This window comes from Euprymna scolopes, chromosome 6 (genome assembly GCF_053919585.1).
Source record: "Euprymna scolopes isolate OS-2025 chromosome 6, ASM5391958v1, whole genome shotgun sequence".
Lineage (NCBI taxonomy): Eukaryota > Metazoa > Mollusca > Cephalopoda > Sepiida > Sepiolidae > Euprymna > Euprymna scolopes.
The window spans coordinates 97,124,408-97,148,506 of NC_136487.1; the positions used below are offsets into that span (position 1 = coordinate 97,124,408).

Here is a 24,099-nt window from a genome sequence, read left to right on the forward strand (position 1 = left end):
AAACATACATCTATGACATACACCTTTCGGCGGGTGTTTTTTTTTTTTTTTTTTTTTTTTTTTTCACACAAATCTTTCATGTGAATCCATGAAATGAAAATGACAAAAATAGAAAAATTATTTAAATTAGTGTAAGCTTTCCATTTGTTGGAATAGATTACTGAGCCTTCAGTGACTTCTTGTTGAATAATTGGTTTAAGTGTTACATGCTCTCTTCTTGAAATGTTAAAGTTTCAAATTTGGTATCCACGCATTCTTTCAAAATCGTTTAGAAGTGTTTTCCTTGCTCTTCTACCATGCTGATCACAATATGAAGTACACATCACATACCAAATTAGATAACAAGCGAAAGTGGCACTTATAAATTTTTCTTATCAGAAAAACAAATATGAAAGGATACTTGAATTTCTTTTATAAATTACTGTAAATTCCAGAGTAACAAATGAATGGCAGAAACTTTATCTTCTAGCAAATAGAGAAAACAAAAAGACATCCTCACACAGAAACACAAAGTATGCTTAAAACACAAAACTGTAAAAATAATTTTTTTGTGTGATTTATCTTGTTTTTCTTAAATTACTCGTTTGATGCCTTTTTCTCCCAAATCTGTTTTTCCAGATGGTATCTAATCCACAACAGTTTGATGTTCTTGTTCTGCCGAATCTTTATGGCAATATCCTTAGCAATGTTGCTGCTGGAATGGTTGGTGGAGCTGGTCTGACGTCTGGAATGAATGTTGGTGATAATTATGCTATTTTTGAAACGGTAAGCAGCATTCTTCATGCCTTGTCAGCATTTCTACTCATCTACATCAACATTTCTTTTTTCTCTTATTTTAAAAGAAACCTCGAATCCAAATTCCTATATCATAATCTCTCTATTCTATTATCATCTGACAACTTTATGAGTATTTCTTATATTAATGTAACTTTTATAAATGTTCATTCAATTATTTTTATTATTATTCATAGAATATTTATTGCAATCAAAAATGTAGTATAAAAAAAAAAAAAAAAACAGTGAGTTGCAATATGGTCTATCTTGTTTTTGTTCTTTCTTTCTTAAACGTTGTGCACAATCTCATGTGTGGATAATCCAAATTAAAAATTGCATCCATAACCAAACTAGACATAACGCATACCTGCAATGATAAAAAGCAGTTGGAAGTATAGAATATTTTTTAACTGTTGTGCACACTTGTGGTGACCAGATACAATTCATTTCATGATTGAAAAAGGATAAAGATTATCAAAAAGTTCTCATCTACTTTAATTTCAAATTGAAAAGAATATTTTTAAATATTTAAAAGGAAAGAAAAAAAAACATTGGTTTTTAGATGTCCAACCATAAGCAGGAGTCTAAACAAGATTGTACCTCAGTATATCTTGTTTTTATTTTTTTATTTCACAATTATATATAAAAAAAATATAGTCAACGTTTTTGAAATTAACAATCTTCAACCACTCAACCCCCCCCCCTAAAAACAAATACTTCCTTGTTTTTAAATAGAAGCAAAATTTCAAATACATCTTCATACTGTGAATATTTTTAAAAACCTTTTTCTTAATAATAATAATAATAATAATAATAATAATAATTACAATAATAATAATAATTATAATAATAATAATAATTACAATAATAATAATTACAATAATAACAATAATAATAATAATAATAATAATAATAATAATACAATAATAATAATAATAATTACAATTATAATAATAATAATAATAATAATAATTACAATAGTAATAATAATAATAATAACACCAAAAACATGGAGACATGGCTGGAATTTTGCTCCTATTTAAAACCAAGGAGGTCCATCTTTTTCTTGGCTTTCATTAGTTGGAAATCATTGATTTTTGTCACTTTTTTTTGTTTTTATAAGTAATAATAACAATAATACTATCAGCATGGCGATGTGATTGAGATTTCACTTACTTTTGTGGACAAGGAAGTCCATATTTTCGTAGCTTTAAGCAGTGAACAATTATTGATTTTGTGATATTATATAAAAATTTAAAATAATTATGTGATTACAATTTTGCTTCTTTTTTAAAACAAGGAAGTAAATATCTAATATTTGGAGCTTTGTGTAAAGATATCACCTTTGGTTGCTGGCAGTTGCATCCATCCATGGATTGCTAAGCACTTTTTTTCCCTAACCTATCCACTAAGTTTCTTTCATGTGACTCCAAGCACCATAACCAATACACCTCTTCAAGCCACATGAGAGAATGGTATTATTAATACAGCACTACTAGACATGCAAGTTTCATAACCTCGTTCAAGAACTTGAAGGTGACCCATGTGTTAATTCATAGCAATTGGTCTGCAATTCCACCAGAGACTTCTGCACTTACACTCTCCTTTCTAAATGTTAAGCATTATTTTCCTCTTTTTTTATACATATTTTGCTGCTTAAAAAAAAAAAAATAAGATATTTTATAGAGTCATTCAAATTTGTGTCATTTGTTTGAATCAACATTGAGAAGAGTAGGGAAAACTGTTATCCAAATAGCCATGCAAACATTTATATATTTTTAAAATGTTATAGATTTATTTATTTATTAGATGTGTAACCTTGGTTTGGTCACAAAACATTAATGAAATATGCAATTCTTTGAGTTCTTTCTTATTTCTGTCACTGCTTTAGTTACAATTACTCCTTGGTCGGAACTGTCAAGGTTCCAGGTATAATTTAAATATAATTTATCCTGAGTATGAAATGAAACTACATTTATTCCTCTACACAAAGAATAACCAAATCAAACACCATGAATAAATATTTGAAGATATTAAGAACTTGAAGCATAAAATTTTATGTGTACTATGAAGTGTATTGTTCTCAAACTAAAACATGACTTTGAAAAGATTTTTTTGAGATTTATATTATAGATTTAGCGCAGCCTATAATTTTATGCATCTTTAAATCTTTCATCCATTTCATTAATTCTGTGCTTTTAATAACTCTAAACTCATTAATAAAAATGTTTGGATTATTTGTATCAGTTTTTATGAATCCATGAACTTATTTCTTTTTTGTAAGCTTCGAAAAGGGAAAGGGTGATTTATGGAAATGGAAATTTTTTGGCAGAATTTCTCACATAAAAAGATGACTAAACTTTTTATTACTTTTTAAAATTTTTACACAGGGAACTCGCAACTCTGGCCGTTCAATTCAAGGAAAAAATATTGCTAATCCTACAGGAATGTTGTTTGCTAGTTGTGATATGTTGGATTACCTTGGGTAAGGACTTTATCTTTGCTTTTTCCCTCCACTTTTTAATAAGATATATTGTCCTTCTTAGAACTTTAAATTTACAAAAGAATTTTTGAACTGAATTTGTACTTTTCAATTTGCAAATTTTGGTGTTTGCTATTTTTAAGACCATCATTCATGAATTTGAAAAGGAAATAAATAAAGCAAAGGTAGTTAAGATATTTTTTTTTCTATTATCCTAAAAATGTGTTCTCTATTCATAAAATCAAGCAAATTTTCTAGTCAATCTTTTACTATCTGGACTGTGTGTAAATTTCAATTATTGTATGTATAATTATAAAATGCTGTTATTATTTTGATGAAAAAATAAATGTATGTAAGCTTTAATGATAGTAAGAAATAAAGATTCTTCTGTAAAAATAAGTGTTGTAAAAATGGTTGTTGATGAGATGACAGAATTTTATTTGAGAACAATTCATTCTTAAATTGGTGCAGTTGGAAATTTTTACCATGGCAACACCATTTTATTTTCAATTACATCTTTGGCAATCAGACAATCATGTTTTTGAAATGAGCATAATGTGCAAACAAATGTGAATAAGCATATTACACATCAGATGTTTTTCTTTATGGAAGAGAATGAAACTAAAAAAACACCAAGAAATTAAGACTATAAAACATTCGCCTTTTTATTTTCAAATATAAAATTAACAAAATAGCAATAGATTTTTAAAAAATGAAAATATTAGATTTGTATTCAGTGCTGTCCTCATGATTGATGTAGTTGTGTAAGTTTGTTTGTTTTTTTCCATTTTATCAGAGTTGACTGAAAATCAGTTTTACTTGCATTTTCTAAAAGGTCCAAATAGTTGCAATTCAGACAAAACATTAGACGACAAATTCTCTGGCCATTCTTCATTTTTTGCAATTAATTCATCAAAACTGTTTTTGCTTCATCTTAAATTACAAATCTATGCAAATTATAAAAGTTTGTATTTTATTATAGATTTTTGAATTTATTTATTTATTTAAATTTATTTATTTATTATTTATTAAATTTATTTATTTATTTATTTAAATTTATTTATTTAAATTTTCTCAAGTCTGAAAAATTAAAATTTTGTATAATTTTTGTTTTAAATTTTATAATTTGATAAATCAATTTTTTATTAATCAGATTTTAAGAATGAAAAAAATTTTTAAAACAGATTATTGTTTGGTTTTGTTGTACAATCATGTCAAGATGTAACTTTAATAAAAAGAAGAGTTTGATTTTCCCATTTTCATTGTCATCGCAAAAAGCTGTTAATGTTAATTTCGAATCGAAAAAGTTTGTCAAGTCAGGCCTGCATGCTTATCTTCTTCACATTTCTTTTACTACTAACACGGAAACCCAACATTGCTCGGGATTGAATGAGAATCAACGAATGTTCCACACTTCCATTGCTTTGCTATCAAAATTAATGAAATTTTCAATCCAATCAATTGTTTGCCTGCTCTAGTCAGGGACTCACCACAGTGCACTGAGAGGAAGTTTCACATGCCTGCTCTCAGTTATTTAGTCCACGATACTTTGTAGTCTACATTGTACTTTAGAGAATTTACTGTTCATTTTATAAAATTATTTTTATATAATGACTTGATTAAAGTTTAAAACTCAAACATCAAGTATCATGGTCCAATTGTGCTCTAAACGGAAACATTTATTTCGAACATGCCCCTGTTATATCAAAGAACCTATTGTTGATTTTATATGTTGGGCCTTTCGGCATGTGTGGTAATAAAACTTCTCAAATGCACTTGTGATGTTAGGCTGTGTAAGGTGTTAACTTTGGTCAAATCAGACCATTCCTTTTTTCATCAGATTTTAAACACTTATCAGACGCATTTCAATACAAAACCTATCTAAGAACTTTCCTAAATATATAAAGTATATTTACATAAAATTTTAAAAAGTCGGCCCAGCCACTTCAGAATTTATAGGGAACGAACACACACACACACACACATGCACACAGTGTCTTTTATATATAAGTAGAGATTATGGTAACCACTTTGGCCAAGTGTCACTCAAGGATAAGAGTTAGTGAGATGGGATGATTGTCGGCCAAAGATGAGAAACACTGTAAAAGTAGTAATATTATCAGTCGTATGAACTGCATTTGATGTCAACAAATTCTTTTTTACAAATTATCAAATAATTATGTGGGTAGATTATGACAAAAATTTGTTTACATTTGAAGATGACCAAGTTGTAATCATCAGGGAAGCAGTCTCACAATAATGTGTTCATAAGTAGGAAGTCTTTGCAAAGAAATAATGACTATTATAAAATGCAAGTTTTAAAGAAATGGCCATACGGTTTTAATGGGATATGTTAGGTTTGTAGGCGCAGCTGATGATGGCTCTACTGATAGGAAATTACTAAATTGTGATTTCTCTTTACTTTTCAGTCATGACCAACATGCCACTTTAATCCGAGAGTCTGTGATGAATGTTTTATCACATAAGAAAGTAAGTAATATCCGTTATTTTTTCAATCATTTAATTCTGTTTGTTTTTTTATTCTCTCACACATTAAAAAATAGCCAATATATGTTATATGTCTGTTATAGTTGAAGAACGTGTGTACATTGTACAACTATTACATTAAAATTTACACAATTACATAAATTGTATTCTATTGATGAATTGATATGCAGTCAAATTATTTTTTCCTCATTTAGATTTTTTTTTTTAAGTTGTCATCCACAATCTAGCTGTCTTTTTTTTTTCTTTTAGCCTAAACCTTCATTGCTTGACAGGGGTTGAAAATAGGGTGTTATTTTCCAAATGTTATAACACAACCATATCCCGTTTTTCTTTTTTTATATATATATAAATCCTCATTAGTGATTTTGCCTGATAATCTGACTAAAAAAGCTTTGAAAAAGATATTAATTTCTATAAAAGAAAACATCATTCATACTTTTTTTTTTCTGTACTTAAGATTCTGATTGATGTTTAAGATGCATCTTTGTGACATTTGCCAATGCACCTGAAGAACCTGCTTCAGTTTTAACAAAGATATTTTTGAACTTATCTATAAAAGTGAAAGTGTCTGTGTGTGTACATTTCTCTACCAAACTACTCTGTCACTTTTCAGTCTACAGACTTGAGATTTGACATAACGGGGTATTGAGATTTGGGAAAATCTTTTTAATCGGTTTTCGGCCAGAAATTTAGCTGTCAAAGGGTTAAAGTTCAATGCTTTGACCTTTGAAAACTCTACCAAACTCCTCCACTAATTTTTGGCCTAAACACTCGAAATTTTAGATGTAGGTTACTTGGACATAGATCAAACTCTTTAATTTGATTTGAGCCCAAAACAAATGTTATGGGGTCAAAATTGGGGTCAAAGTTTTTAAAAATTTGATCTCTGTGCTCTCTACCAAATTACTCAGCCAGTTTTTGGTCTAAACATTTGAAATTTTAGATAAAATGTATTTAGGCATAGAGCAAGCTTTTTAATTGGTTTTTGGCTGAAAATTTGGCTGCCAAGGGGTCAAAGTTTAAAAGTTCTTAGCGGTCTCTAGCAAACCTACTCAGCCAATTTTTGGTCTAAACATTTGAAATTTTACGTAACGGGTATTTAAACATGCAACAAGCTTTTTAATCAATTTTGGGCGAAAATTTGGTCAAAGTTTAAAGACTTTGCAGATTCTACCAAACTTCTTTGCCAATTTTGGGTCTAAACACTCTAAATTTTAGGTGTAGGTTACCTGGACAGGAGTCAAACTTTTTAATATATATATATATATATATATATATATATATATATATATATATATATATATATATATGCACATAAAGTTATGAATAGTACATGGGGCCCAAGCAAAGCCAGGCTGAACTGCTAGTTAACAATAAAAATGATTCCTTAATTAAAAGTAAATTTGTAATGATTTCTTATTCCATTTCCAAATCTACCATACTCCGCCATACTCAACTGAATTAGCTGATCACCCTACTTTCCTCTGTGCCAAATTAACTCAAACCAAGTATGAAAAAGCAAAATAGCAAACACAATTTAAAGTAACCAACATTACTATTGATAAATATAAACCTACTAACGTCTAGTTGATACAGTTACTCTTTAACCCTAAAACACCCGCAGCTCACATTTATCTTTTGATAAATTTTGTGTATGTCTTTTCAATAGGTGCACACTCCAGATATTGGAGGTACAGCAACTTCAAGTGAAATTATCCAAGCAATTATTGATGATCTGAAACCCAAAGCAAAAAGCTGGTAAGAAACAAACTTATTCCCCCCCCCCCTTTTTTTTTATCTTTATCATGTTGTGTTCGACAAAAAATGTTTTCTCTTTTATTTCAACTGATGTAAATGCTAATGGGCCTATAATGTTGACCTCTATATTGTTGCATGTGTGTGAAATGTTAAAGATGCAATCAGACACCATTAATATAAAAGTGGCAAATCTTACAAAGGAAAAGGGTACTTGTACAGTTTAATGAAGACATTAAAAAATGAAAATATCGGAAAAAGTTTAAATTGTCCGTATCTGTTATGGAATGAAGTTCTCCAGAAAAAAATTTCACTTAATTTCATCGAGTAGTTTTTGCTTTACAATGAAAAACAATTTGTTACGATACTGAACAAAAGGTTCGATTTTTAGGAAGAAATGCTAGTATTAAAGATGAGAAGGGAGTGTCGACGCTTTAACTGGAGTTATCTCCTGTGGCGTGTTCTTCAAACAAAAATTAAGAAAAATTCCAAGATGTCTGCCTTCAACATGCTGTCATAAAAACGGGTTTTTCCGCTGTAAAAAAAACTACTTGATCAAATTAAATAACACTTTTTTTCGGAGATCTTCAGTTCAAAATGGATACGTAAAATATAACCTTTTTTCGATATTTTCATTTTTTAATGTCTTGATTAAACTGTACAAGTGCCAAGAAAAGATATGAAAAATATGCCTGGAAGAAAAGTTTGTTATATTACAATACCATAATACAAATAATTTAACAAAAGAACAAAACTTATATCAAAATATAAGCATGTGGATGATTATATATATATATATATATATATATATATATATATATATATAATCTTATTTAATATTAAAACTCTGAATATATTGGCAAAACTAAAAATAATAATTGTTATGTGTTAAATGATGATAGAAGCAAAATAAAACAAGTTGTTAAACATTTATACATTTGTTCTCTGATGTATGGTTATACACAACATATTAATTCACAATTTATCGGATTTTAACAGATTTTTGCAATTTCAGCAGTGTGTGATATGCATGAGCTAAAATTAAATTGAACTTCTGCTTTAAGAATGATCATTAATCTAAAACGGTTGTGCTAGATTTTATATAAACCTGATCATCTCTGCCTCTAAAATTTGGTTTGTAGACGTTTATTTATTTTGATTTGAGTAACTATCCTATACATGACACTAAACTGCTTCAGACATGTTTGATCAAAGTGCTTGTCTTTACCTAACTCCATCACCTCAAAATTCATCATTCCCATTTCTACCGTTTTTTTTCTTCTGCCTACTTAATTTTACAACTCTGTCTAATAGTCAAGTTCTCCCCCCGCCAACCTTCTTAGTTTCTGAAATAATGCCAGTCTTTGAATGTAGGCTACAATGTATAGAGGATTACTTTTTTTGGAAACTGTGGTCCTATATTTCCTGGTGCTACCAGATCAAGCTGTCTAAAGATTTTGGCTTCCTGAGACGAAATACACCTAACATTGATGCTTTTTAATTATGTTTTGCAAAAACAAAAGCAACAGCCCCACCTTTTTCTCCTTTTCCTTTTTCTCCCCCCTTCACTTTTATAAGGAACTTGAAAAATAAAAACCTTCTACAAAATGACTGGATGCAACATGAATAGCCCAAACAGGTTGATGTACTATGAAACAAAATGACTAAAACAAACATCACAAAAAAATGCTTGAAACAAAACCTTTACACATTTAAAGGCACTGTCACCAAGGCTCAAGAATACACTGAATGCCTCACTGACAAGGGTAAAAGTCCCTCAATGGGGCAACCTGTTGGCTGTAGGTGGTGACCCGTAATGCTCTAGAACTGGATCCTGGTGGCTGAGCACTGCACAACCCGGATCCAAGTGGCTGTGAGTTTGCAACACTCTACATTGGCTCTTACTTCAGCTAGACAGATGGTATACAAAAGAAAAATGCATACTAATAGCAATGACAAAGGTCAATCAGATATTGAAACCAGATGCTACCGACAACAAACCCCTTTATTATACTTTGCTGACGTCAAGGAAATAAGGAAATCATCACAAGTAACTACACTCACTGTTTGAGTATATCATCCTTGTATCCTTGAGATGCTTGGGCGAATGGGCCATCCCCCCAATCATTTTCAAATATAGGGCTCCAAGGAGAGTGGGGAGCAAGGATGATGAAAGAAAATAATACTTCATATGGCTTTCATAAAAATATCAAAAGACCTTATCGAGATTCAAACACAAAAAGCTATGAAGATGAAAATACAATCTTTCATGAGTACATAATCTTAGAATTGCAAGACAATACACAAATAACCAAAATGTCTCCTTTCCTAACCGAAAAAATTATAAACAAAAACATAAACACACAGCAAATAAATACTGAAAAATAGAACCTTACTTGTGCACATATCTTCTAAAAATAGTGCAGAAAAAACTTTAACATGGACAAAGTTTCATGATATAAACATCAAAATCTACTCTCACAAAACCCTCAACACCTCAAAAGGAGCCATCAAATATCCAGAATTAAACAATTGCTCCCTAGAAGAAATAAAAACAAACCTAAAAAGATAAAAAGTTATAGACATCAAAAGAATTACAATAAAAACAAACCATAAACATAAACACATACATATTAACTTTCAATACTCTCACCCCACCAACTGAAATCAGGATTGGATATATTAACATTAAAGTAGAAACATATATCTCCAGATCACTTTGCTGCCTAAACTGCCAAAAATGTGTCCACTATAAGGAATACTGCACCAGGAAAACATTATGCCCAAAATGTAGCAGTAATGAACACTATGAAACGGAATGCCAAGGAAACATAAAATGTCTAAACTGTGGTGAGAATCATCCAGCATACTTAATTCTCTGCCAAAACTGGATCAAAGAAAAAAGAATAAATGAATTAAAAAAAACAAAAAACATGAACTTTACTGAAGCCAGAAAGATCATTGAATCAACCGCCACAACAGAACCAGTTAGATTGTACGCAGGGGCAACCAAAAACAATAGAAAACACAACTAAAAGGAATCACAATCCTAATAAAGACACTTCAAAAACTAGTTGAGACATTAAGGGCCACCTTACGGCAACTACCATCATCTCAAGCTGTACTTGAAAATAAATCCCAAACAGCGAAAGTAAAATCTCACCAGACCTCGAAAACTGAACGCAACTTTCAAATAAAAAACCACAGAAACTAACAACATCCCAAAACCAAATGAACAAATGCTTTGTACACCCCGGAAAGGGAAAAAAAATCAAATCTCTCACCCACCAAACAGAAAATAAATGAAAAATTAAAAAAAGACAGATCCTGCTCCACATCAAAAGCAAGAACTACAGACCAGAATAAATTTAAAACCTTGGTAGCAATGGAAATAAATGACAGAACTCCCCTCCCCCCCATAATAAAATAGTAGAAAACAATCACCCCTAGTCTCAATAAGATAAAAGGAAATCAAATACAAAATAATCCAATGGAATTGCAGAGGTATAAAAGCCAACCGTAATGAATTACTTCTACTAATATCCAATCTCTGCCCTACAATAATTTGCCTATAAGAGACCTTTTTGAAACCATCTGAAAATATCAATCTCCATAACTTCACTGATTATAACCACACAACAAATAATCCAAATAGAGCTTCTGGAGGAACATCCATTCTCATCAACAAAACCACAGCATAAAGCCAAAAAAATCTACAAACTAACTTAAAGGCAATTGTCATCACAACCACCCGACATAGAACGGCCACAATCTGCTCCATCTACCTGCCTCTAAACAACCCCATAGATGAAACTGAAATAGAAAAACTCCTCAACCAACTCCCTCGCCTCTTATTATTAGGCGACTTTAATAGTCATAATGTTAGTTGGGGATTCTCAGACACAGACAGAAAAGGAATCATTATAGAAAATATTACCAGCAACCACAATTTATGCATATATAATAACAAAAAAAAACGACCTTTATTCACTCTGCTGCAAACTCGTTCTCAGCAACTGACCTCTTTTTAAGTGATCCTAGTATCTTTATAGATTACAACTGAACAGTGCACGAGGACACCGGTGGAAGTGACATAACATTAGAACACTTTAGTCTTACTTGGAAAACATGAGAAAGATACGATCACTCACTTTACAGATACCATCATCTCAATAGCTGAGGCATGCATTCCTAAAACAAAATCATCAACCAAGTATAATTGACCCTGGTGTAATGATAACTGCAAAAAGGCTATCAGGCTACGACATGCTGCATTAAGAAAATTCAACAACCTACTAACTACTGAGAATTTGAACAACTTTAAAATATGCAGAACTAAAGCACGCTGATCAATAAAAGAAGTCAAATGGCAACCATGGAAGAACTTTGTGTCCAAAATCATGAAGAACACCAACGACAAAACCATAGGAAATATGATATAGAAAATATCAAGAAAAAACACTAGTTCCCCTCTCAACCATCTCTGTATAAACAATAACAAAATAACTCGATAAAACGACATGGCCAACATGTTTGCAGAAAAACATTACCTTATGATCCAAAATGGTTGACTTGATTTACTGAATAAGTTAAAATATCAAACCCACAACCAAAAAAAAAAAAAAATCCAAATTACAGAACTCTGTATTAAATAACCAAAAAGCAAAAAAGGTTGATTTGCCATAAAACCAAACCAAACCTATATTCCACTAATAAATCATTAGCATCACTGCGAGCTATGAAACTAGCCAAGCTCAAATTCTTTGGGACATATTATGTTCACTTGCTCAAAAATTCTGCTGGGAAATGTATGACGCTTACCTCCTACCTACGAATAAAATAGCAGCGTGACTTGAATAAATCATTATAATAGGTATTGTTTCTTCATAAATTAACCCGCAATAGATGTTGATATGCCATATAAATTGACAGGTCAAAAGAAGTACGAAAATTGAGGATGAGAATTTTTTTTCAGCAGAAGATTGTGTTTTTCTTAATATAATTTGATGTCATCTAAAATGAAATATCTTTTGCCATTTTTGTTTCAACTGAAAATCTCCACGGTTTTATTTCCGTTCATTTTTTAATTTTTCATGTATTCATGCAAATCTGTCGGGTTAGTTGTGAACAATAAGTGCCATCATCCATGTTTTTTATGCATGTGTGTAGTTCCGTCATGAATCTGGTACTTCCTTTTCTTCTAACAATTCTTTTTCCTTGGCTTCGTCCGCACATCTCCGTAAGAGATATGTCAGGATAATCTATCATCCATACTTTAGTTTGGTCTTTCACACTTACATTCTGAAATACATTTTTCACCTTTATATGCACCGATTGAATGCACTCTGCTTAAAAATCGATCCATTCTCATTTCTGTTTGCGACACAATTTCTGTTTGTGCAGAACATCTCTTCATTCAATCAGTTTGCTTTCTTTTGTTTCGTTAAAATTCCATACCCTTTTTCAAACATCATTTTTCCAGAAACATTGAAGTGCATCTTGACAGGACATTTCAAATAAAAATAATTAATATACTTTGAAATATTTAATAATCTATCCAGGTTGGGATCAAAGTGTAGTATCTATTTTGTCAATGGAGAAATCCTTCTTGATTGGGATACTTTTTATTTTGTCCCATCCAGAGTGCCTCTTGGACACAGCTGGATATTGGCCGCATTAAAAACAAAAACACTTTATGCTGAACTTTGCCTCTCATGGCATGGTAAGTAAATAGGTATTTCTATCTATAATGTCTATGTCTGGAGATACAATTGAAAACCATTCTTTAGCAAGATAAAACAGCCTTTACGTAATAACAATTCATGAAGGATCCAATGAAGGGTTTTATGATCATATTTCAGTGCCTTTGTTCATGCTGGGCATCCATAAGCAGCAAAGTCGAAATTTTATTTTATTTATAAGTTAAGAATGAAAAACGATAAGGTTTTTAAAAAGAAAAGAAAAAAAACTCAAAACTATAATATATGGTTCAAAGGCAACGGAGATGCGTGATGGTTTATAATAAACTTTGCTTAATTATTCTGAAAATATTGTCACTTTTGAATAGAAAGGATCTCCAAATCACAATAAATCTAAAAATATTAATTTACTATTTATCAACTGTTGACTGAATTGAACTGTGAAATGCTTTATTTTTTAAACATTTTCATTATAATAATTTTAATTTAATAGTTCTGACCTGGTAAGTGTGTTCGTCACACATAGCACACGATTCAATGTGTTTTGGGCAAATGCTGTGCATAAAAAAATCATATATGGCTGCACTTTGAGCAAATAAATTGTGAACTATTATTATATTTAAAAAAACTTAAAATACTTTTTTATAGTTCTGACTTAATTTTGTTATTAAATATACCTATAATATCAAAAATGAGATTGTATTTCCTTTGTCAATTAAATTTATGCTCAATTTGGCATTTCTTTTTTTTTTTAAACAGAAAGCATTAACATGAAAAGGAGATGTCTAGGTCCAGTAGTTAATTTATCTTTTTGTATTAGTTAATATCTAATATTAAATCCAAACCTAAGATTAACATATTGATGAATAAATGCAAATTAGATATATTTCCCAAACACATAAGTATTAGATAATTGTAAAGATTGATAGTGTAAACAGTTTCTTAAAAAATTTGAATGAAATTGATCTTTAGGCAATGGTATATATATATGTGTGCTAAACACTGACAGTAAGAACATTTTGAAGTTAAAATAATAGATGTGTTATTCTGTAGTAATAGGGAAAAAAAAATGTTTTAATACTTTTTTGTCTTGAATGATACAAAGAAACCAACATTGTGGTAAGACTATTTTGTGAAAATCACCATTCTTGTAGCATATTTCAACATTTCAAACATGATTTTCATGCATAATACTGAATAAATTTGGACTCGAGAAATCAAGGAAAAAACTTTCCTTCTACAAAATACAAATACATGTTGAGCAAACACTAGAAATTTTCAACAAAAAGTTTTCAAAAGATTTAATCTCTGCCATTCGGAAATGAAGAATTTTATACACATTTTTAATATTAAGAATTTGTAAATGAAATAAACTTTAAAAATTATTGCACACAGATATACAAGTATATATTTTTGTTTTATTGTGTCTTCTACTTTTCAGCATCGTAGGTCCACATGAATAACAGGTCAGCTCAACACAATTCCTATTTGTTATTTTCATTCTGTTGTTTTGTTTATTGATTCATTTTGTTGGTATTGGTTCTCCTAATTCTTCTCACATATTTCTTTGAGTGTCTTTTTCTTTATGTTGAGTTTGACCAACTCCAATTAATTAGGTCTGACTTCTTTGGTGATGATTTTTGACTTTTTGACTTCTGATCAAGATTTACATCTGGTAGCGATCGTTCATCTGTGACAGGATCATCAATACTACTAATGATATAAGGCGTTTATGTAGAAAATATAGATTTTCAGGATACATGTTTCGGTCAGAGGAAGATTAAATTATTCGCCTTTTAGAATATGATACCTCTTGTTACAACACTATCTACTTAATTTCTACCTTGTTTAAACTGTCATTTAAAACTCTAATTTCCAGCATGACGATCCCTTCTTCCAATATCTGCACACATGAAAATCATTAATTTTTTTTTACTGGTGTCTCATGTCGCAGCTAAACCTTGGTTTCCTGATTCACTACATTGCTTGAGTCTGGCTCAAACAACTTTCAGAATACAGCATTTGCAAGATGGCTTTTCTTAATATCTCTCCCATATATTTACTTGTATTTATTTACTGGCTGTGAACAACCTCGCATAATAACTATGAATTGCATTTTCATGAACATTTTCCCAGATATTCTTATCTTTACATTAGATTCTGATTATAAGTTTTTGAAATTCTCCAGATTTAGATTTGAATATGGAAATTATTTGCAAGAATTCTTTACCATTGCAAAATGAAAGATTATTTTTCTGTGATTTGTCTCCTACTTCTTAAACAATTTAAACCACAGATTTTTTTCAAATCTATAACAAGCTATAAAGTTATCAAGTCTACTGTTGAATCTGAATAGATGTTTGCTTTATCTGTTTTTTTTTGTTTTGTTTTGTTTTTTTATTTTGTAATAATGGCAAAATTCCCCCTCAATTTTCCACGTTTTACTCTGTTATTTGTTAAGTTAAATTATTTTCATTCAGATAAATGATTAATTTGGGAACTGTTAGATGGATAAATAATCAATCTCTAATCTTAAAGGGAAATAACTCTTTTGTAATTATTTCCTTTGTCAAGAGACATTTTGAAGCAGGGTGACATCCTAGCTACAGAGAATTTACGTTCCTCATAGTTATGGCTTTTATTTGTAAAGTAGTTAAAAAATCATTTTATATTGGTGATTTTAATGGAATCATTTCAACTTGAGACACCCTGAAATCAGAAACAACCAAAAGAACATAGTTTGGTTTGACAATGGTTTACTTTACTTCTGGTCAAAGTATAAATAAAATAATATACATTCACATTTCCTTTCACAGATTTTTTTTTACAAATCGTTTTCTAAATTTTACGGATTTATAAAATAATAAAAAATTAATTAAAAATCAGTTACAAACTTTTTATTAAACAAAATGCAAAAAAAATTAAACAAAGAACATTGAAATAAGTGGATGTTATACTGGGATGGTTTACAAAACTTTTTTGTTTTGCAAACCTTGCAAAGTGTCCTTATTTACTTATCTTCCCGGAGGGCAATGTTGGACACAAATCGATTTTTAATGTAAGAAAAAAAGGATACTGGATTTGGATAAAAATAAGAAATTATTGGTAATTTACCAATGTTGATAGGTTTTTCTTGGTGCTTGAAGAATTGTCTCCCTTTGACACTTATTTTTCAATGATGTAAGCAAAGTTGTTTTTGTCTGTTATGACTAGGGCTATGACAACAGAATATTCTTTTTATTGTTTTGACTCTCAAGTATATATCCGACACAGTTAGATGCAGTTAATTAACCAGGAACCATATTACTCTATATAAAAGCATGTAAGATATTAACTGATACACACTCAAAAGTCAAAACAATGAAAAGAATATACTGTTGTCATAGCCCGAGTGATGACGTGTGTTTTAGAACTGGGTCTCGCAGTTGTCGTCTTTTGGTTGACTTTTTTCATAAAAAACATGTGGATGTAACGTGTCTTTCTGCGTTTCTCTGAGTGTAAAAAATAGCTAAAAGATGTTACATTGTTAATTAATTTGTTTGCTTTTTCATTGTCAATATATCTTCCACTATGAAAAAAAAATATGTTTTCTTTTACTTGACAATTAACTTAACAAAAGTTATTAATCCAACAAAAATTGCTCCAGTATAGAAGGATTTCTCTTTCACTGAAATTTAGCAATGATAAATTAATATTTTTAAAGAATTTTTTAAAACATTAAATTTTAATGTAAGTTTTGTTTTGTTATACTTTTTAATAAAACATTTGTAATTTTTTAAAATTGAAAGTTTACAAAACAAAACGTTTTGAAAAAAAAACTTTTGTGATGGCAAGCGTATTGTTTATAGTTCAATTGAAAGTAAAGGAAATCAGTGTCGATTCAAAATCTGTCCTTTTGATTGTTTTTTTTTTCTGGAGTGTCTCAAGAATAATTGATTCATTTATTTCTTTATATTTTGCCTTACCATCTGACCATTGACAGTTATTTAGTTTTCTCTTTTAATAACTTTAACAGTTAAATGAATTTTTTTTCTGGGGTTCTTCATATTTCTGTATTTATGTTCTTTAGACTTTTAGCATGAAAGGTAGCCCTCCTCTGAATTTATATAAATGAGAAAATAGCAGGCCTAGCAAACATGAAACATTTAAGTCTAATTTTCACATTTTTCTAACTCTTCACTATTATTGGCAAATGATTACTTGTATGAAAGTGGGTCATGGAGATAGTAAACCAATACTAAACATGTCTTTAATGTTGGCATCACATTACTTCCTTGCAAAGGTGTTGCCTCCTTTTGTTCCAGTTCGATTATCTCTCTCTACACAAATGATACAGCATCGTTCTTCTGAAATGTTTTCTTTATCTTGTAATTACTCAAGGGATTTCTATGGCTGTTCCATGTGTTATCATTTGTTTTTTTGTTTGTTTTGTTTGTTTTTTTTTGCTTTTTTTCTTTTTGTTGTTGTTTTTTCTGTTTTGTTTTTTATTTATATTTTACATCTTTTTATGTTCTCCGAAACTTTAGTTAACAAAACTGTTATTATCAAAGTTTTCCCCAGTTTTCTTCTCCACATGGCTCTGGGTCTGTAACCTTCTGATTATGACTTCTCAAATTTCAAAAACTGTAACTTGAATATAAGAAATCTTCTGCCACTAGTTCACATATAAAAATGATTTATATATTTTAATTTTAAAGAGAACCAACATATTTTGTTTGTTTTGTTTTTTGTTTTATTTTGTCCTTTTTATAGTTGTTGTTTTTTGTTGTTTACTTTTAATAACCAAAATCTAAAGAATTCAAATTTTTTTTTAAATAATGATATTTTGAATTTGGATATCCAAACACTTGAATCACGATTTTGGGGAGTTTTAAAGAGTTTACCCCTAAAACAATAAATAGCTCTAATTTTGATTCTAAAATCTTGGTTTGTCATTTAGTAAATTGTATTTTTCTTAACAATTTATCAAAGTTCACTATTAGTTTGAAATTAAATAAAAACAAAACATCTCAATCTATTTATTTGCGAACTGTTATCCTCATCTTCATAGTTGTTGTTTGTCGTGAAACTGAAGATGAGGATAACGGTCCAAAAATAAACAAACAAATTACTTGTCTCAAAGGATTCCAATAAAAAATAATATAATCCTCTCAATCTCTTCGGACAAGTTAACATTTTGTTCAATTTCTAATATTTTTAGTTAATCATTCTAAGCTTGGGCAATTTTTAAATAATTAAAAAAAGATTAAATATTGACAAAACAAAAAGATAACTTTGCTGAAAAGATTAAGATGGATTACTTTTTTTTTATCAACAGAAATCAACTTTATGAAGAAAGATGAAGATATGAGTGAGAAAAATAATGATTGCTTTCAGTCGTTCATTGATTTAAATAAAAATATTTGTAAATAACAAAATTGTGTTATATTTTAGTATTTTTATAAATAAGCAAAGATTTCATTTGAAATGGAACCTCTTTGATTGTTATACAAAAAATTGTTCAAGTTGTATCATAGTCACATCAAAGATTGACTAAGGATCCCTCCCTGTTCTTATCTTCAATGCAATGGTGGAAGAACAGCCTCTGAAAGGTTTGATTTAATTTCTCTTTGATCACAAGTGGTAATCCCTTCTCAGCAGATCAAACCTGTTCATAAGTTTTCAATCAATATTTTTCATAACTAAACAAGCAATGTTTATATTAAAATGTTACCAACTACTGAAGAATGTTTGTATTGGAATAGATACTGGAGGAGGTAGTTATCTAGTGTAGTCATTCATACAAAAGTGAGATCAAAGTTATTTTAGCAAACCTCTTTAATTCCCATTTAAAATTCAATGATCCTGACTTTTCAAAAGTGATGATGACATCATTATTTATTATTATAATACGAAAAGATTTCTCTGTTCCTCCTTAATGAGTAAATAGTGTATCGATTTTCAAAATGTATTTTAGATCAGTTTTTTTAAAAAGATATGCTTAAAAAAAATTTATACATTTTTGTCTGGTAGTTTTTATGCAATGCAATGTTGGACAAATTTTAGACAATTTTATTACGAGATCAAAAAATATTACAAAGTGATGGCTAACAACTTGTTTTTTATTTTTTCGCAACTAAATTTTCTTTGAATAAGAATTCAACTAAAACGAATTAAATGAATTTAGAACAAAATGTCTGGAACTATTGAAAATACAAGAAAATCTTTTGGTAAAAAAAAAAAAAAAAATGATGAGTGAACCAAAATTCAAAGTTTGACTTCTCAACACCAGCCACTTCCTTTTTGTCATGTCCGTCTTCCCCAAATGGAACCCTCGCTTATTTTCTAATTTGTGCATCTGCTTTCTTCACAGGTTGTTTTCATAAGAACAGATTTGGTGAGTCGCGTAGTTTTCACAAAAAACCTTTTTCATTTATATCCATTTCTATCTCGATTTGATCGACTTTCAAGTTCATAAATCATGGTTAATTTTCCATTAAAGTTACTCCCTCCACCCCCATGAATCATTTCAAAACACATCATCTACACCAATTTTCAATGGTTTTATTTTTGCTAACTTTTGCACGGCTTGATGTCATCTTTCCAAAAATGCTTTTCCGTAATCTTTCTCTTATTTACCTTAATTTTTTCCTGAATTAACATTGCCATGCTTTTATTTCCCATCACATATCTCCTAAAACTATAATCCTCTAAAAATGTATTGTCTAATCCATTATCTCGTCTTGTATTGAACCAAGGGCTTGCAATTCTAGATATAGAACGATTATTAACCTCTTTGAAAATTGTTGCCACTAAAAACAATGCCAATTTTTATTTATACATTTTTTCTTTATAACAATCATATTTTCTTTGTCTCTCTTATTCAACTAAACTATTAATAGAGGGTTGAACTTATAGCATGTATATATATATTTTTAGATAGATATATGTATAAAAAGTTGAAACTAGTGAAGAAAAGCACTGTGATGGTAATTTCTCTATCTCTCCAGAAACCATCTTCTAGACCGAATGAATTGCTTTATTACTAATTGTACTTACTAGATCTTCTTGCTTCGTTATAAATTCTATAGAATTATTTATGATTCCCACAACTCATGAGATGATCTCTGGAGGATTGAAAGTAGAACCACTGCAACATCCTTAACAAGGTCAAAAGATATCACTAAGAACTATATTTAGTGACTCAAAAGATTCTACAAAAGATTGGATTGACTTATATTTATATGTTTTAATGATACGTGAATAAATAAAAATAAAATGTGTTTCCAAAGTTGTTACTATTTGAATGGTTATTAAGAATAAGTTCTCATCCAAATCAGTTTAAATATCCTAAATTATAAGTGTATCAAAGCACCTCTGGCAATCAAATCTTGCTAGCAGAAATGATTGGAACAGACAAGAGAAGGAGTGACGTGTTGCTGACACCTTAAAACCTGCTTACTTTAGGTTGATAGGGTTTGTTAATCTTGGTCTAGAAGAAGAATCACTTTGATTTCAAGATGTGATCACTGGTTACCCATTATCCTTAGACAAAAGGAAGGGTGACAAATCATATGACTATCATTATATCACCTTATCAGAGATTTTGTAAGACTTTTGCTAAACATGCAGATTGTACATTCTTTTTGGCCACAGACACCAGTGCCCACTATTTTGCTCGACCAGCAGTGGCTCTCATTAACAATCATAGTTTAATTGTTTTTGTTTTGTTTTGTTTTTTTTACAGGTGGGGTGTGGGGCATATTTCCACCGGGCAATACTGGTACACGGGCCATGCTAGTTTACTTCAATCTATTATAAAGGGAGAGAACTTTCAAAATATTGCTTAATTAGAAACTTATTATTTCTCTCAAAGTGTTCTACTTGAAGGGAGCTTTAATAATATTTTTTTATAAATATTAAACATCCACAGATGTTTAATATTTGCTAACAATCATCAGTGTGGCTATGTACACGTGTACCACCAGTTGAATGATTCAAACCATATTTTATTTCACTTGTTAGTGGATGATGAAGCCTTGTTGCTCTTACTTTCAACAATCTGCTTTTCATTTTAGCCGTGCCTTTGAAACTCTGCTGATTAGACTGACAATTAAATGCTCTGTTTTTAGCAAAACTGCTTCTCAGATATTATCACCCATTTCTAAAACGTGTCCCTCTCTAAAGTTGTTAACATTTTGACTTGATTATTATTATTATTATTATTATTATTATTATTATTATTATTATTTAAAAAAAGAGTCTTAACTGGCATAATGGTTACTAGAAGGTATCCCAAACCAAAATTTTATTTTCATTATATCTAAAAACATTAATGTGGTCATATAGATTTTTGTAAACCATAAACAAAAGTACCAAATATATTTTGGTAGCTCAATTAGCCATAAAGTTATAATCGTTCAAAGTTTGTCGGAAAGTTGAAAATTTGCTATCATGGTCCAGAAGCCAAATTTCCTAGTATATAACTAAAAATGTAAGTTACTAACAAGTGAAAAATCCTTATAAATGTAATGTCATCTTGTGGTAAATGAAAATTAATACGAATGAAAAGCAATAATTATTAGATGAAACCAACCTAAATGCTAGGCAAAATCCCACTACCAACAAAAAAAAAGTGAAAATATGACACGGAAATGCAACTTTGACTGTTCATATCAATTTCATTTCAATAGCTAATGTATTGAATCTTCTTAGTATGATTCATAACACATTAGAGATCAAGGTAATTTTTTCTTTTAATTATAAATTGATAAAACCATTCAATTGTGGACCATGTAAAAGCAGTCGAACAGATAATTTAGTAAAAAGGCAAAAAAGGGTTAAAAAAAAAATGAGTCAAAAGTATACGTTACTGAAATTGCTGTAAAAATGTAACAATTGGAAGTAGAAGTTGAAAATTTGCAACTTTACTAATTTTGGGTGAGGAATTAAAAAAATGTTTGCCTTGTTTCTTGTAACAAAACTTTTTGCCACAGAAATATTTTTACTTTGGGGAATTTAAACTCGCCAAAAAAGGACCGACAACAATAAGATTTAGAAATTTGTCATACAAAAAGTCACAAGTCTTTTTTTTTTTTTTTCTTTTTCAATCATTGAAAAAGTTTCAACTTAAAAGACAAGTAAACAAGTAAGATATTTTATAGGCAGAAGTTACTACAATTCCTTTCCTTATAGATTTTCTCTCAGAATTCTTTCATAAGCTTCTGCTATGGTAGATATATCAGGAACACTCCAAATCCTACCATCACTTGAAACTGGCATTACCTCAAATCTCCATCTGTAAACAAATGCTGACTCTATCTGTGCAATGTCATCTGACAAAGACCATTGAAAAAAATCTTTTCTCCCTTTGGTTTGCGATAAAAATTTTATTACAGCACTGGATGCAGATATAACCTCACTAACTTGGCCAATGTAAAAGTCTGTGTCATAGACAGCAACCCATCTTCTACAGTTTATTGCTGAAAATGGAGACGCCATTTTTTCGTGCACCTGTTGTTAAAATCCGAGGGAGAAATCAGTATTTTAAACTATGATTGAAGCATGAAATAAATAACAAAAAAAAATTAAACTAGACAATGATTTTTCGGTTTCATTTAAATTAATTTGTTGTTGACCCTTTAAAGTTGCTTTAATTCAAAAAAATGTTTCATTAAAATTATTTATTTGTTCAGAAAAAAAAAATTATTTTATAAAAATCCAATGTTGCTTTCATTACAAAATTGTTTTATTAAAATTATATTTTCTTATGCAAACTTTTCAATAAATGTTTTTACAAGTATATTTTGATAAATTTTTATACAGTAAATGTTTTGGTTTTCAAATGGCGCTTGCCCAGTTTAGACAATTATGAATATGTCATTTTCATTTTTTGTTTTTAATAATTTTTTTCATTTTCTGTTTCAAAAAAGTTGTCAAAAAACAAATATATAACAAATAAATGTTATCAAAGGCAAGATAAGTTACTTTTCTACGTAACTGGATATGTTTTTAGTGTTTTATTTAATGTAACATGTTTATTCGGCTCGAAAAACATAGTGTTTACCGATGTATTGGAAAATTAAAAATGGCGCTCAGTATATATTACCGTGACATAGGCTGACATATATTCGGCGGGTTTTTAACAGTATTTTGTCTAATTTTTTATTTTTAATTCCTTTTCCCAAACTTACCATGTCAAAGAGAGAGCCAGGCGCCATTTTAAATTTTCCAATACATCGGTAAACACTATGTTTTTCGAGCCAAATAAGCATTTTACATTAAATAAAAACGCTAAAAACAATCCAGTTAGGTAGAAAAGTAACTTATCTTGCATTTGATAACATTTATTTGTTATATGTTTTTTTTTTGAGAACTTTTTCGAATCTATGTGTACAGTAATACGAACCCAAATATATATATGTTTCATGAAAAACTTTCCCCTTTTCATTAATTAAATCAAAACATTTTCAATTAAATAATTACAGATATATGTTCTCTTTCACTTTCTTTATTTACTTTTTTCATAGTTCTTTCCGGAAGTAATTAATATCTAGTTTAATTTTTTTGTTATTCATTTCTAACTTCAGTCATGGTTTTAAATACTGATTTCTCCCTCAGATTTTAATGACAGGTGCACAAAAAAAATGTCTCCATTTTCGGCGATAAACTATAGAAGTACCGTCTTGGAAATTATTAAATAAACAAAAGAAAAATGATTTTTACAATGAAATTAATGTTTTCATTTATGCGCAAAATGCACATAACTTAATTACATTTTCAGTTATTATTTTTTAAATAATGTACAGTGTAATTAAAAAATAATTTAACAAAAACGCCCGATAGAACATAAACAAAAAAAAATGCACATTTTTACATGAAATTAATTTTTTTATTTACACA

The 24,099-nt window shown here is 29.5% G+C and overlaps 1 protein-coding gene across 4 annotated transcripts in view; it reads left to right on the forward strand.

Moving 5' to 3' along the window:
- Positions 1-24,099, forward strand: part of LOC145277813 (isocitrate dehydrogenase [NAD] subunit gamma, mitochondrial-like) — a 62,371-nt gene that overhangs the window by 31,572 nt on the left and 6,700 nt on the right. Inside the window, exons 9-14 of one of the 4 annotated variants that reach the window (XM_080129697.1) lie at positions 619-765; positions 3,165-3,259; positions 5,686-5,746; positions 7,434-7,522; positions 14,660-14,684; positions 19,571-19,594. In XM_080129697.1, the coding sequence (XP_079985823.1) occupies positions 619-765; positions 3,165-3,259; positions 5,686-5,746; positions 7,434-7,522; positions 14,660-14,681 (414 nt within the window). In that variant the 3' untranslated portion in view covers positions 14,682-14,684; positions 19,571-19,594. The remainder of the gene's footprint in view (positions 1-618; positions 766-3,164; positions 3,260-5,685; positions 5,747-7,433; positions 7,523-14,659; positions 14,685-19,570; positions 19,595-24,099) is intronic. The other 3 variants (XM_080129699.1, XM_080129698.1, XM_080129700.1) reach the window with 3 other exon arrangements.